Source organism: Daucus carota, chromosome 3 (genome assembly GCF_001625215.2).
Source record: "Daucus carota subsp. sativus chromosome 3, DH1 v3.0, whole genome shotgun sequence".
NCBI lineage: Eukaryota > Viridiplantae > Streptophyta > Magnoliopsida > Apiales > Apiaceae > Daucus > Daucus carota.
In genome coordinates, this window is record NC_030383.2 from 647,013 (window position 1) to 660,438 (window position 13,426).

A 13,426-nucleotide genomic window follows, 5' to 3' on the forward strand; every position below is an offset into this window, starting at 1 on the left:
ATCTGAACTAAAGCTTACTTGTTCATGTAATTCCAAAGTCAACTTGTACAAAAGTTGACATGAATCACGGAAATTGTTTTTTTTTCCCTTGTGATTTGGGAGTTGTTAAAACATAGATTTATATTTATTATCATTTAAAGTCAACTTCTACGGCAAAAACATAAAATAAAAAATTCTCACCTTATTTTAAGTAATTACCATATTGACTGACTTGGTATACCGTAAAGCACCGTCAGTCTGTTGGAAAATAAGGCACAAGAAAAAAAAGATATGTATGAACAGAAGGTGAGGGTCAATCTTGTATCACATGGACTCCGCACATCTTGACCTTCACTTCTCCGACGAGAACATCATCATCTTTAAAATTGAAACAACAATACATTAAGCTTCCAAAAGTAACCTTTACTCTGTCTCCACTTTTCACTGGTATCTTCTCTCCTCTAATGCATTGTACGCTAGACTCTGCTTCACCACCTACAGGATGTAAATGGATTCGACAGTTTGCTGTTATACTTTCCGTTTTATTCGAAATAACAGCTGTTATGTATGTTGAATCCACATGAGTGGGTTCGCAGGTATACACAAGCCAGATTGCAAGACCTAAGAAGTTCGAACCAGAGCTTGGTGGGATATCGAAAGAGACTGTATGCCCACTGCTTCTATAGTCAAACCATTCTGCAACCTCCCTGTTTGGTAGATGAGATGTAAATAGATAGTAGCGTGCTCCCTGTAACATAAAATAAAGTTGTGAAAAGATATATAAAAGTGTGAATGTGTGTAATTGTAAGACCAACAGCAACAAACCTGAAGGATACTCTGTTTCAGAGTTATAGATTTCAGATTGCTGCACCGAGTAAACCTCAAATATTCCAATTCCTTCAACATTGACAGATCTGGTAGATCTTGTAGGCTTGTGCATTCTTCAACTGAAAGTGATAGAAGATGACGAGGAAGTAACGAGATTGATTTAAGGCTGATGCATCTCTGTATATCCAATCTTTCCAACAGTTGTAAGCTCGATAGATCAGGTAGTTGTTCTAGTGAGCTGTGGTCACATAAGTGGAACCCTTCTAGATTCAAAGGAAGTTCAGGAAGGGAGGACCCGAGACTTGTACATTTATTCAATGCAAGTACACGTAGGTTTAAAAGGTGAGAAAGGCTTACTGGTTCTGCCGAAGAGAGAATCTGTCCCTCTTCAGTAAGAAATAACTTTTCCAAAGAAGGGAAACGTAGAATCATAGGCAGGCATAATCTTACATTACAATTCAGATGCAGAGTTGTTAACTTGTTTAATTTTTCTACGGAATCAGGTAAACTGAGAAAACCTATATCCCCTGCTTCAAGGTGTAATCTTCCAACTGAGGTAAGATTCCAGATACTTTTAGGCACATATTCAAGCTTCTTGCAATTACCCAAATTCAACACTTGTAACCTACTCAGCAATCGAATAGAATCTGGGACTTGTTTAATTGATGTGCCATGTGCATCCAGATGTTCTAAACATTGCATTTCCCCCAATTGCTCAGGCAGTCGCTCCAGCTTTCGACACTCTCCCAGGTATAGTTGTTTAAGCAATTTGAGCTTCCATATGCTATCTGGAAGATTTCTAAGGTTTTTGCACCAATTCAAATTAAGTGTCTCCAAATTAATGAGGCCTACAAATGAATCTGGTAATTGTTCAATTGCAGTATTACCTGCACCAAATCTCCTCAGGTTTTCCAGATTCCCAATATGCTCAGGAATATTTCTAAGCTTCTTGCAACCATACAAGTCCAACCCAAACAATTCCTTCAGCTGAGTAATTGAATCTGGCAATCGTGTAATTGCAGAAAAACCTGCTTCAAGTTCCTTTAAGCCTTTCATATCACCCAATTGCTCAGGCAACTTTGTAAGCTTCTTGCAAAATCTCAAATTCAGCTGAATCAATTTCTTGAGATAAGTTACTGAATCTGGCAGTTTCTCAATTGCAGTACAACTCACATCAATCATCTTTAGTCCTTTCATTTCACCCAACTGCTCTGGTAGTCGTTTCAAGTCACCGCATTTGCTCAGATACAAACAACCCAGACTATTAAATTGTTTGAAAGGCTGTTTCACATAATAAAAGTTAGCAAAGATTGAAAATATTCTAAATTCGAACAAAGTGCAAGAAAAATTTATTTTTAGAAATAGTTCCCGTAGTTTCTTTTTTTTTTTTTTAACAAAAACTTTATCTACAATCTTTTACAAAAAGAGAAATAAGTATGATAAAAAATGTATTGAAGCATCTATGTAAAAATATACTATAAATATCAAGTATTGAAATAAAAAATTATATTATCTCATACCATGGGACTCTTCCACAACACCTTGAATTTACTCGACGGCATATCAATCGAGATTAGATTTTTTGGACGAAATGTCGAAGGTATATGCATCCACGGACAGGAATGCCATCTAATACACCTCAAATTAGGAAGTAAATTTGTAAAATTTCCTTTAATATCATGTGCACCGAGTATTTGAAGTAATCGTAAATTTGACATTCTTTCGAACAATAAGGTAGTCATTTCTTCATCTGTAAAAGTTGTCAAATCTAAGACGAGTCCTTCAATACTATAGCCCTCCTGCTTTTATTTAGAAAAAAAGGAGAATATTATGACATAACCAATATAAAAGTCCAAAGACTCTAAAGTAAATCTTATCGAATATAGACAAAACAAAACCGCCCATTCTACTTATTTTATGGATGTCCAGACGTCATAGTATATATCTACTATATAATATAATTAAATAATCCGAACTAAACATATTATTAAAAATAAATAATTAAATGTATTGTTAATAAACTTTCTATAGACGGTTTAGGTGGATGGGCTGACCTTGGACAAAAAGGGAATTACTAGGTGATCAGGAACTAGAACTAAAAGAATGAGCCCTAGTAAAAATTCTTGTTAAATTACTTTCTACTTGTAAAGAGGTGTTCTTAATATACTGGCTTGGATCAGTTTTGCAGAGTGAATATAATTAAGACCAGCTATTATGAAAATGGTAATTACCTCTAGATTTTGGGAATCCTTGCAATCATTTCCTCTCAAGAACAAGCGTTTACGTTCATTTCCTCGCAAGAACAAGCGTGTGCGTGTGGTCTTCCCAAGTTTCCTTCCCATGTCTTGTATAAGATTATGCATCTCAAACTTATTATCTTTATCAACTGTCAATAAACATCTGTCAACCAGATTTGGTATTCCAACACCTGGAAAGAATCCACAAGATTTGAATACATCAAAAGCCTCATCTTTGTCCTTTCCGATGAAGAAGAATGCAATATCAAGAAATATTGCCTTCTCCGTCTCATCCTTTAATTCGTCGTAGCTCAGTTGAAGGATTTTCTGTATATTATCCTCCGGCATTGCTTTAACTTTTTCAAGCTTGTCTTTCCAGAATGACTCATGTGTTCTACCAAATAAAGATGAACCTAGCACCTTAAGAGCTAATGGAAGACCGCCAGCATGAGTTGCAAAACATAGAGAGAGCTCCTTGAAACTTTCAGGCGGCACTGTATTTCTAAACGCATGATAACTGAAGAGCTTCAATGACTCGATTTGTCCTAGTGTTTTCACCATATATGTATCAACTTCTGATATATCAGCCTTTAATCTATCTAGTAGATTTGCATCTCTCGTCGTAATAACTATTTTACTTCCAGCTGAAAACAAGTTGCCAATGTTTGCAAGCAATTCTGAATAGTTTAAACAGTCCAAATCATCCAGAACGATGAGAGCTTTCTTGGAATGAAGAATGCGTTTCAGTTTTCTTATTCCACTTTCAACATCAGGAACCTTATAATCATTGTTTCTGAGAAGATCAATCAATAATTGCTGAAGTAATTGAAGTAAAGTACTGCCTCCTGGTGAATACTGTTTAACACTTGCACTAAAGCAGCTAATATCAAATTGGTTAAAATATAAGTTGTAGAAAGCTTTAGCAATTGTAGTCTTCCCAATTCCGCCCATCCCACATACACCAATGGCACGTACATCATTAGACTCCAATCTTAGCTTTTGATATATCTCTTCTACGGCAGATTCTATCCCGAATAGATATTTCTCTAGGTGTAATGCTTTGGTAGATGCTTGTGGCGCCACATCCCCTACAATTTTTTGAATGGTCTCTGATTCTCTCCTGTTTTTGATCAAAATTTATAAAAAAAATTAATTTCTCAGTTTATGTATATCTTTTATGTGACCATATTACTCTCCTAAGAATACAATACAACTAGAATCTCTGTTATAAATTATAAGCAAAAAAAGCAAGGAGGAAACACATTATCATTAAATTAGGGAGAGCTTTAGATTCTTGTGCACTATTTTATCGCAGAAAATTAATTGTTTTTTGTATAATCAGTTTCTAACTGTGTAAGAAATAAAATAAAGGTGGACAAAAAAAATAGGATAAAGGGACATACTCATTGGCTTCTTTTCTGAGATGGTGTCCTGAAAGCTTAGCAATTTCAGATAGAGCTGATTTCCACTTCTTAATCTTATCAACAGAATAACGCTTCTTATGACAATCAAAAGCTTTCCCAAAACTCCCTTTCTGGTGCCCAACATCTGATGGATCAACATAGTAAAATACAGGAACAACCTGTTTTTCTGTTCTCTTGCAACTGAGGATCTCTGCAAGTTCGTCAAGGCACCATCGCGAACCAGCATAGTTCTCTGAGAGAACAACGATAAACATATCTGAATTTCTAATAGCGTCAAGAAGAGTGGATGAAATTTCCTGGCCCTTCTCAAGTGCATGATCATCTATGAAGGTTTGAATCCCAGCTTGACACAAAGCATGGTAAAGATGTGAAGTAAAGTTACTACGAGTGTCCTTACCGTGAAAGCTCAAGAAGACATCCCAAGTAGGTGGAGATGAAGAAGAGGAGGAACAAGAAGAGTCAGTTAACTGGATATCACTAGTGGTATCTGCAGAAGGACAATGCTTCTTAACAGAAACGATAAGGATAATGATGGCGAGAATGACAAGTACAGTGAGTACGGGGAGAGCCCAAATAAAGACTACTTCCTTTGAGATATCCATTGGAAGAGGATAGTGTTTCTTAGCAGAATTTGCTTAGATGATGCGAGTATGAACTACAGTGTGCTAGTTGATGTAATATTGAAGTCAACTTCTACCACAAAATAGAGGTGTAGTACATTAAGTGATTAAGGTGCATGTATTTGTGTTTTTAGGAAATATTAATATAATCTGCAAATTGGAAGATAAAACAAACTCAAATGACAAGATATCATGGAGGGGTGATGTTATATTCTGAATACAAATAAGACAAGTTGTAATAAAAAGAACACATATGGCAAAGCAGGGTACAGTTTTGAATACATGACAAAAAATTAAAGGGTAAAGAATACTTGATGAGAGAAAATTCTGCAAGTGTCTTGACCATAAAATACTCAAGAAGACATGTAGTTGCATTTTTCATAAGCTGCCTTGTAGAAAGTGAAAGCAAACACAAATGACAAAACATTTACAAAGTTGTATGGAGGTGGACTGTTTTCACTTTTCATATCTTTTGGTTATAGATGACAAACTGACAGAAATTTATTTAAACATTTACAAAGTTCCAGGTAGATGAAGAAATTACTGTAAATTAAAACAAGATTCACCCCAAACTTGCTCGATTCAACACAAATGACAAAAACGCATCTAAGATAACAAAGCAATAAACATAAATTGGGTGCGCTCAAGAGAACCAATTCTTAAAATAGAACCATGAAACCATAAAGATTCTGCTGCAGAACTCTAAATTTTAAATAGATTTTCAAAATTTAAAAGTGACACTTTTTGCATGTGCATAATACTAAGGGTTCTAGGAGGAACATGAGCCGTAAATTAATGTTGTAAACAAAACTAAAGCAACCCAAGCCATTAGATAACAAACATTGAGAAAAGTAAAATTAAAAACATGTGAGGAATATACCAATTAGGGCTCATAAACTGATTCTTATTAGGGCAACATGAACTTCACGACCGCCCTTGTGCACATCTTCACTTTCAATGAGACTTCAGTACTGTCACCAGTTTTAGAATTCAACTCTGGACTGTACTTTTTTCTCTTTCGTTTTTTTTTGGAAACCCTCTTTCATTTTTTTTGAAAATCACCCTGTACTGTACTTCTTCGCCTGTACTCGTTAATCGTTATGTACCAAACTCATGCAAGGTGTAAGATATATAACAAAATAATATTTATAATTCAACTTCAGTTTAATTTAATAATATTTAGATTTTAATAATCAAAATGAAATGATCAATTTAAAAGAATATTATTTAAATGAAAAATATTCCTCATAATCTGGGATATGAGAATTAAAATAAAAATTTTGTGAGTTTGAGAAATAGATATTTGAATATAAATATGAAAATTAAGAGTTTGGATCATTTGGATTCATTTTCTGTATGAATCTAAATTTTTAAAGAGGTGAGAGAGGTAAGAATGTGAATAATAAGATTTGAGTATTATGCAAATCAAAATGGCCCGAGGCAATTCTTTCAAATGGTTAGACTCAGCCAAATCCATGACCCTAAAATACATGGGTGGACTTTGATCATGCTTTTACAAGCACATAATTTAGTTTCTCTTTCTCAAGGTCACTAGTGGCTGTTTTGAAAAATATATAGGGCATAATATACAGAGCAATTCTTTACAGTGACATTAATAAACAAAAGTTGAGGGTCTGTTGTATAAAGAAATCTCATTATGGTCAATATGAGTGGAATCAATCAAACATGGAAAAAAATTGACAAAATTTACAAGATACCCAGCATTTTCTAATAATAATAATGAACTTAAATTTTGGGTCCATCTTGTGCCAAGTGGACTCCAAACATGTTGATCTTCACTTCTCCGATACGCTTTTTGAATTCATGATCAAGATACGTTTTGCTTCGAATTGAAACCTTAATTTTGTCTCCACTTCTGATTGAGATTTTGTCTGGCGTAATGCATTCTATTCTTGACTGTGTTTCACCAACTACAAGATGTTCCAGGAAGATCGGATAGTTCTCTGTTGTACCTTCCGTGATATTCGTAATAATAGCTCTCATGTAGGGATAATCCAGATGAGTGGGTTTGCACGTAAACACAAGCCAGAGTGCAAGACCTAACAAGTTTGATCCGGAGCATGGTGGGATATCAAAAGAGACTGCATGCCCACTGCTTTTAAAGTCGAACCATTCCGCAACCTCCCTGTTTGGAAGATAAGCATAAAATGGGAGGCACGACGGTCTTCCCTGTAACATAAAATAAAACTGTGAATAGATTTATAGAAGTGTGATTGTGTGTAACTGTGAGACCAACAGCAACAAACCTGAAGGATACTCTGTTTCAAACTTATTGATTTCAGATTATTACACCGAACAAATCTCAAATTTACCAATTTCTTCAACAATGACAGATCTGGTAGATCTTGCAGACTTGTGCATTCTTCAACTGAAAGTGTTCGAAGAAGAGGAGGAAGTAACGAGATTGATTGAAGGCTGCTGCATCTCTCTATAAACAATCTTTTCAACAGTTTTAAGCTCGATAAATCAGGAAGTTGTTCTAGTGAGCTGTGATCACACAAGTATAACCCCTTTAGATTCAAAGGAAGTTCAGGAAGGGAGGACCCGAGACTTGTACATTTATTCATTGTAAGTTCTTGTAGGTTTAAAAGTCCAGAAAGGCTTACTGGTTCTGCCGAGGAGAGAATCTGCCCCTCATCAGTAAGAGTTAACTCTTGCAAAGAAGGGAAACGCAGAATCATAGGCAGGCATAATCTCACATTACAACTCAAGTCCAGAGATGTTAACTTGTTCAATTTTTCTACTGATTTAGGTATACTGACAATACCCATATTCCCTGCCTCAAGGTCTAATCTTTCAACTGAGGTAAGATTCCAGATACTTTCAGGCACATATTCAAGCTTCTTGCAATTACCCAAATTCAACACTTGTAACCTACTCAGCAGTCGAATAGAATCTGGTACTTCTTTAATTGCTGTTCCATCTGCACTCAGACTCTCTAAGCATTGCATTTTCCCCAATTGCTCAGGCAGTCGCTCCAGCTTTGGACACTTTCCCAGGTATAGTTGTTTAAGCAATTTGAGCTTCCATATGTTATTTGGAAGATTTTTGAGGCTTTTGCACCAATCCAATTCCAGTCTCTCCAAATTAACGAGGCCTCCAAATGAATCTGGTAATTGTTCAATTGCAGTACCACCGGCATCAAATGTCCTTAAGCTTTCGATATTCCCAATTTGCTCAGGTATATTTCTAAGATTCTTGCAACCGAACAAGGACAACTTAAACAATTCCTTGAGTTGAGTAATTGAATCTGGCAGTTTCTCAATTGCAGAAGAACCTGCATCAAGTTCCCTTAGGGCTTTCATATCACCCAATTGCTCAGGTAAGTTTGCAAGCTTCTTGCAAGATCTCAAATTCAACTGAATCAATTTCTTGAGATGAGTTACAGAATCGGGCAGTTTCTCAATTGCAGTATAACTCACATCAATCATCTTTAATCCTTTAATTTCACCCAACTGATCTGGTAGCTGTTTTAAGTCGCCGCATTGACTCAGATACAAACAACCGAGACTACTTAATTGTTTAAGAGGCTGTTTCACATAACAAAAGTCAGCAAATATTGGAACCAAGTGCAAAAAAAAAAAAAATAGAAATAGTTCTGATAGTTTTTTTTTTAATGAAAACTTTATTTTGAACCTTTTACTAAAAAAACTGTATTGAAATATTTAAGTGAAAATAGATAAATATCAAGTATAGGGAAAAAATAATTATATTATCTCATACCATGGGAACCTTCCACAACACCTTGAATTTACTCGACGGCATATCAATGGAGATGAGATGTTTTGGACAAAATACAGAAGGTATATGCGTCCACGGAGAGGAATGCCATCTAATACACCTCAAATTAGGAAATAAATTTGTAAAGTTTCCTTTAATATCATGTGGCCCAAGTATTTGAAGTAATCGTAAATTTGACATTCTTTCAAACAATAAGGTAGTCATCTCTCCATCTGTGGAAGTTGTCAGATCTAAGACGAGTCCTTCAATATTACAGCCCTCCTGCTTTATTTTGTAATAAAAAGAACATTATGCCAGAGTTAAGATAAAAGTTCTAAACTATAAAGTAAATCTTATTGAATACAGAAAAAACACGACCGTTATGAGACACACATAAAATCATCCATTCTACTTATTTTATGGATGACGAGACGTTATAGTATATATCTAATATAAATATATAATTTAATTAAATAATCCGAACCGAACAGAAATAAATAATTAAATATAGTATTATTAGTAAACTTTCCTAGCTGGTTTGGAATTGTATACCTCTAGATATTGGGAATCCTTGCAATCATTTCCTCTCAAGAACAAGCGTTTGCACTCATTTCCTCGAAAGAACAGGCGTGTGCGTGTGGTCTTCCCAAGTTCCCTTCCCATGTCTTGTATAAGATTATGCATCTGCAATTTATTATCTTTATCAACCGTCAATAGACATCTGTCAACCAGATTCGGTATTCCAACACCCGGAAAGAAACCACAAGATTTGAATACATCAGCAGCTTCATCTTTGTCCTTTCCGACGAAGAAAAAAGCAATATCAAGAAAAATTGCCTTCTGCATCTCATCATCTAATCCATCGTAGCTCAGTTGAAGGATTTTCTGAATATTATTCTCTGGAATTGCTTTAACGTTTTCAAGCTTGTCTTTCCAGAATGACTCATCAGTCTTCCCAAGCAAAGATGAACCCAACACCTTAAGAGCTAATGGAAGACCGCCAGCATGAGTTACAAAGCTTAGACAGAGCTCCTTGAAACTTTCAGGCGACACTGTATTTCTAAATGCATGATAATTGAAGAGCTCCAATGACTCTGTCAGTCCTAGTGTCTTCACCTTGTATGTATCAACTTCTGATATATCCGCCTTTAATCTATATAGTAGATTTGCATCTCTCGTAGTAATAATTATTTTACTTCCAGCTGAAAACAAGTTGCCGATGTTTGCAAGCAATTCTGAACAGTTTGCACAGTCCAAATCATCCAGGACGATGAGAGCTTTCTTGGAATGAAGAATGTGTTTCAATTTTCTTATTCCACTTTCAACATCAGGAACCTTGTAATCATTCTTTCTGAGAAGATTAATCAACAGCTGCTGAATTAATTGAAGTAGAGGACTACCTCCTTGTGAATACTGTTCAACACTTACACTAAAGCAGCTAATATCAAATTTGTTAAAATACAAGTTGTAGAAAGCTTTAGCAATTGTAGTCTTTCCAATTCCGCCCATCCCACATAGACCAATGGCTCGTACATCATCAGACTCCAATCTTAGCTTTTGATATATCTCTTCAACAGCAGATTCTATCCCGAATAGATATTTCTCTACGTGTAATGCTTTCGTGGTTGCTCGTGGTGCCACATTCCCTACAATGTCTTGAATGGTCGCTGATTCTTTCCTGTTTTTGATCAAAATAAAGAATTGTAAGTTTCTCAGTTTATGTGTTTTATGTGCCAATACCACTCTCCTAAAAATAGAAGAGAGCTGGAATCCCAGTCACATGTTTGTGCAAACAATTGTCATTAATTATAAGCAAAAAAAGCCAGAAAACACTATATCATTAAATGGTCTCTGATTCTTTCCTGTTTTAATCAAAATTTGTGATTGTAATTATCTCCGTTTATGTTTACTGTCCTAAAAACTGAGGAGAACTATAATCTGTCACATGTTTGTACAAACAATTGTAATTATTGCAACAACCAAAAAAAAGCGAGGAAACACAATTTCATTGCAGAAAAATAATTTGATTTTGAAATAACCGCTTCCTAATAGTGTAAAAACATCTCGAGTAATGAGATGAATTGTAACGACATCAGTAACACATGGACAACAAAAAGAAAAAAGAAATGAAGGGACGTACTCATTTGCTTCGCTTCTGAGATGGTGTCCTGAAAGCTTAGCTATTTCAAAAAGAGCTGATTTCCACTTCACAATCATATTATTGGAATAACGCTTCATATGACGATCAAGCGCTTTCCCAAAACTCCCTTTCTGGTGCCTAACATCTGATGGATCAACATAGTAAAATACAGGAACAACCTGTTTTTCTGTTCTCTTGCAACTGAGGATCTCTGCAAGTTCGTCAAGGCACCACCGCGAACTAGCATAGTTCTCCGAGAGAACAATGATAAACATATTTGATTTTCTAATTGCGTCAAGCAGAGTGGATGAAATTTCCTGGCCCTTCTCAAGTGCATGATCATCTATAAAGGTTTGAATCCCAGCTTGACACAGAGCATGGTAAAGATGTGAAATGAAGTTACTGCGAGTGTCCTTACCGTGAAAGCTCAAGAAGACATCCCAAGTTGGCGGAGATGAAGAAGAGGAGGAACAAAAAGGGTCAGCTAAATGGAGACTACTAGTAGTATTTTTAGAAGGCATGTGCTTCTTCTTGGAAACGAAATGGATGATGATGGCGAGTATGACAATTATAGTCAGTACTGGCAGATCCCAGATTAAAACTACTTGCTTTGAGGTATCCATGGGCAAATGATAGTGCTTCTTAGCAGAATTTGCACGGATGATGATGATGATTATCAACGGAACTTTATGGAAATTTTCAAGGGAAGAGTTGACAAGGGTTGGCTGGTCATCAATTCCTTGTATTTTCTTCCCTATTTCATCTGACTTTTCTCCACCCCCAGGCTACAAGTCAACGATCATTTAAGAATAGGTCCACTTGATTCATTCATCTGAAACTTCACCAAAATTTCCCAAAAAAAAACAACCCCTCTTACTATTATCTGCAAGAAAAACCATTATGCAAGCATGGGATGAGCTTTACCAGGTGTATCGTGTATTCAATTCGATTTAAATAAATTAATCATAATAATAATTTAAAATTTATAATATACCCTAATTTATTTTGATTTTATACATAGGATAGATAGCCAAGATGAAGTATATTGATGCAGAGTTATCAGATATAAACCACAATCGTTTAAAATCTTGTGGATTATGTATAGAATTTTAAAAATATAAATGTGACTTGGTCTTCAGTTAGGCCTTTAACTGAATTGTGTGCTGGATCATGCTCTGAACCTGCACCACATTAAAAAGGCATCATATTTTATTAACTAAAGTTTGAGGCCATGATCAACTCCCTACTGTGGGATAATGCAGAGAATTTAAAACTATAGAATAAGGTTTCGAATGTAACAACAATGGTATCTCTGCTGCTTTCTAGAATTTTATCTCCATTTATGCATTCTAACCTAGACTGAACTTCACCTGACGGTATGAAAAGGTGCATTAGTATAATATCTCGTTGCTGTACCTGATGTTTTATTATTGATAACAGCTCTACTGATTAAAAAAAACGTTGTCTCTTGCAAATTTCCCTATTTGTACATCAGCTTCGGATGAAGAAATGGCTGCCGTAGCTGCAACATAAAAAAATTGGACGTATTAGTATAAGTGTGTCGAGAGAGAGCGAGAGAGAGAGAGGGAGGGAGAGGGGGAGAGAGAGGGAGAGGGAGAGAGGGAGGGAGGGAGGGAGAGAGAGAGAGAGAGAGAGGGGGGGGGGGGGAGGGAGGGAGAGAGAGGGGGGGAGGGAGGGAGGGAGAGAGAGAGAGAGAGAGGGGGGAGAGAGAGAGAGAGAGAGAGAGTTGATTAGAAGTTTGGTGACTTGGTGCATCTCCGTATTTCAAATACCTTCAACTGATTGAAGCTGGAATACGATAGCTGTTCAAGTGTTTCTCTCCCCTTTTGAAGAGCAGGATCATCCACCTTTGAACAAGAGTGGGAGAGAGAAAGATGGGGGAGGGGACATCACGTTGGGCTTTTCACGCATGCAGCCCATTAGTTATTGGACAGTAGTAGAACACTCGTTATAAATCGGCCCAGTTAAAGGTCTTATGTGACACATTCATATGCATGACTTTTATAGTTTCATTTGGCATTCACTCGGTTTATAGTTTATACAGGCATCACATTTTTTGTATTTAATGTATTCTAATTTTATTATCAGGAATATTGTCTTATGATTCTACATTTCTTAGTGCAAGACTCGAATTTGTTCATAAGTGTTATTTAAATTTCGTTATTTATTTCCATAATAGTAGATTTTCTTTTCATTTCTGATATGCACATTCAATCAAGTGTTAGTTAAACAATTTGTGACAAAAAAAAGTGTTAGTTAAACATTTTCTACATGATTGGAAAAGTTTAAGAATAATAACATTTGTCTTCTATTAAGCATAATCTTGTCAAAATTAATTAATGAATATCTCTCTTTTTCACATCAGATGCATGAATTTTGCTTTTTCTTATGGATTTGCTTTTCAAATATCAATTCTTTATATACATATATATAGGG

General features: G+C 35.7%; 1 protein-coding gene across 1 annotated transcript; it reads right to left on the reverse strand.

Moving 5' to 3' along the window:
* Window positions 1-161: 161 nt before the first annotated feature.
* On the reverse strand, window positions 162-12,915 carry LOC108214663 (uncharacterized). Its single transcript, XM_017386790.2, has 12 exons — window positions 12,763-12,915; window positions 12,386-12,491; window positions 10,970-11,852; window positions 9,382-10,507; window positions 8,833-9,114; window positions 7,356-8,639; window positions 6,840-7,278; window positions 4,448-5,102; window positions 3,039-4,164; window positions 2,328-2,609; window positions 805-2,088; window positions 162-727 (listed from the first exon to the last, which is right to left on the reverse strand). Exons 3-12 carry the CDS (start codon window positions 11,590-11,592, stop codon window positions 293-295), a joined length of 7,536 nt encoding a protein of 2,511 aa, XP_017242279.2. The 5' UTR covers window positions 11,593-11,852; window positions 12,386-12,491; window positions 12,763-12,915; the 3' UTR covers window positions 162-292.
* Between the last annotated feature and the right edge of the window lie 511 nt (window positions 12,916-13,426).

Bases quoted from the DNA above. Each gene is read 5' to 3' on its own strand.
- LOC108214663 (XM_017386790.2), bottom strand. From the start codon at position 11,592: ATGGATACCTCAAAGCAAGTAGTTTTAATCTGGGATCTGCCAGTACTG. The intron at 8,640-8,832 runs GTATGAGATAAT...TATGTGAAACAG, and splicing joins TGTTGTGGAAGGTTCCCATG to CCTCTTAAACAATTAAGTAG. The intron at 728-804 runs GTTTGTTGCTGT...TTTATGTTACAG, and splicing joins TGAAACAGAGTATCCTTCAG to GGAGCACGCTACTATCTATT.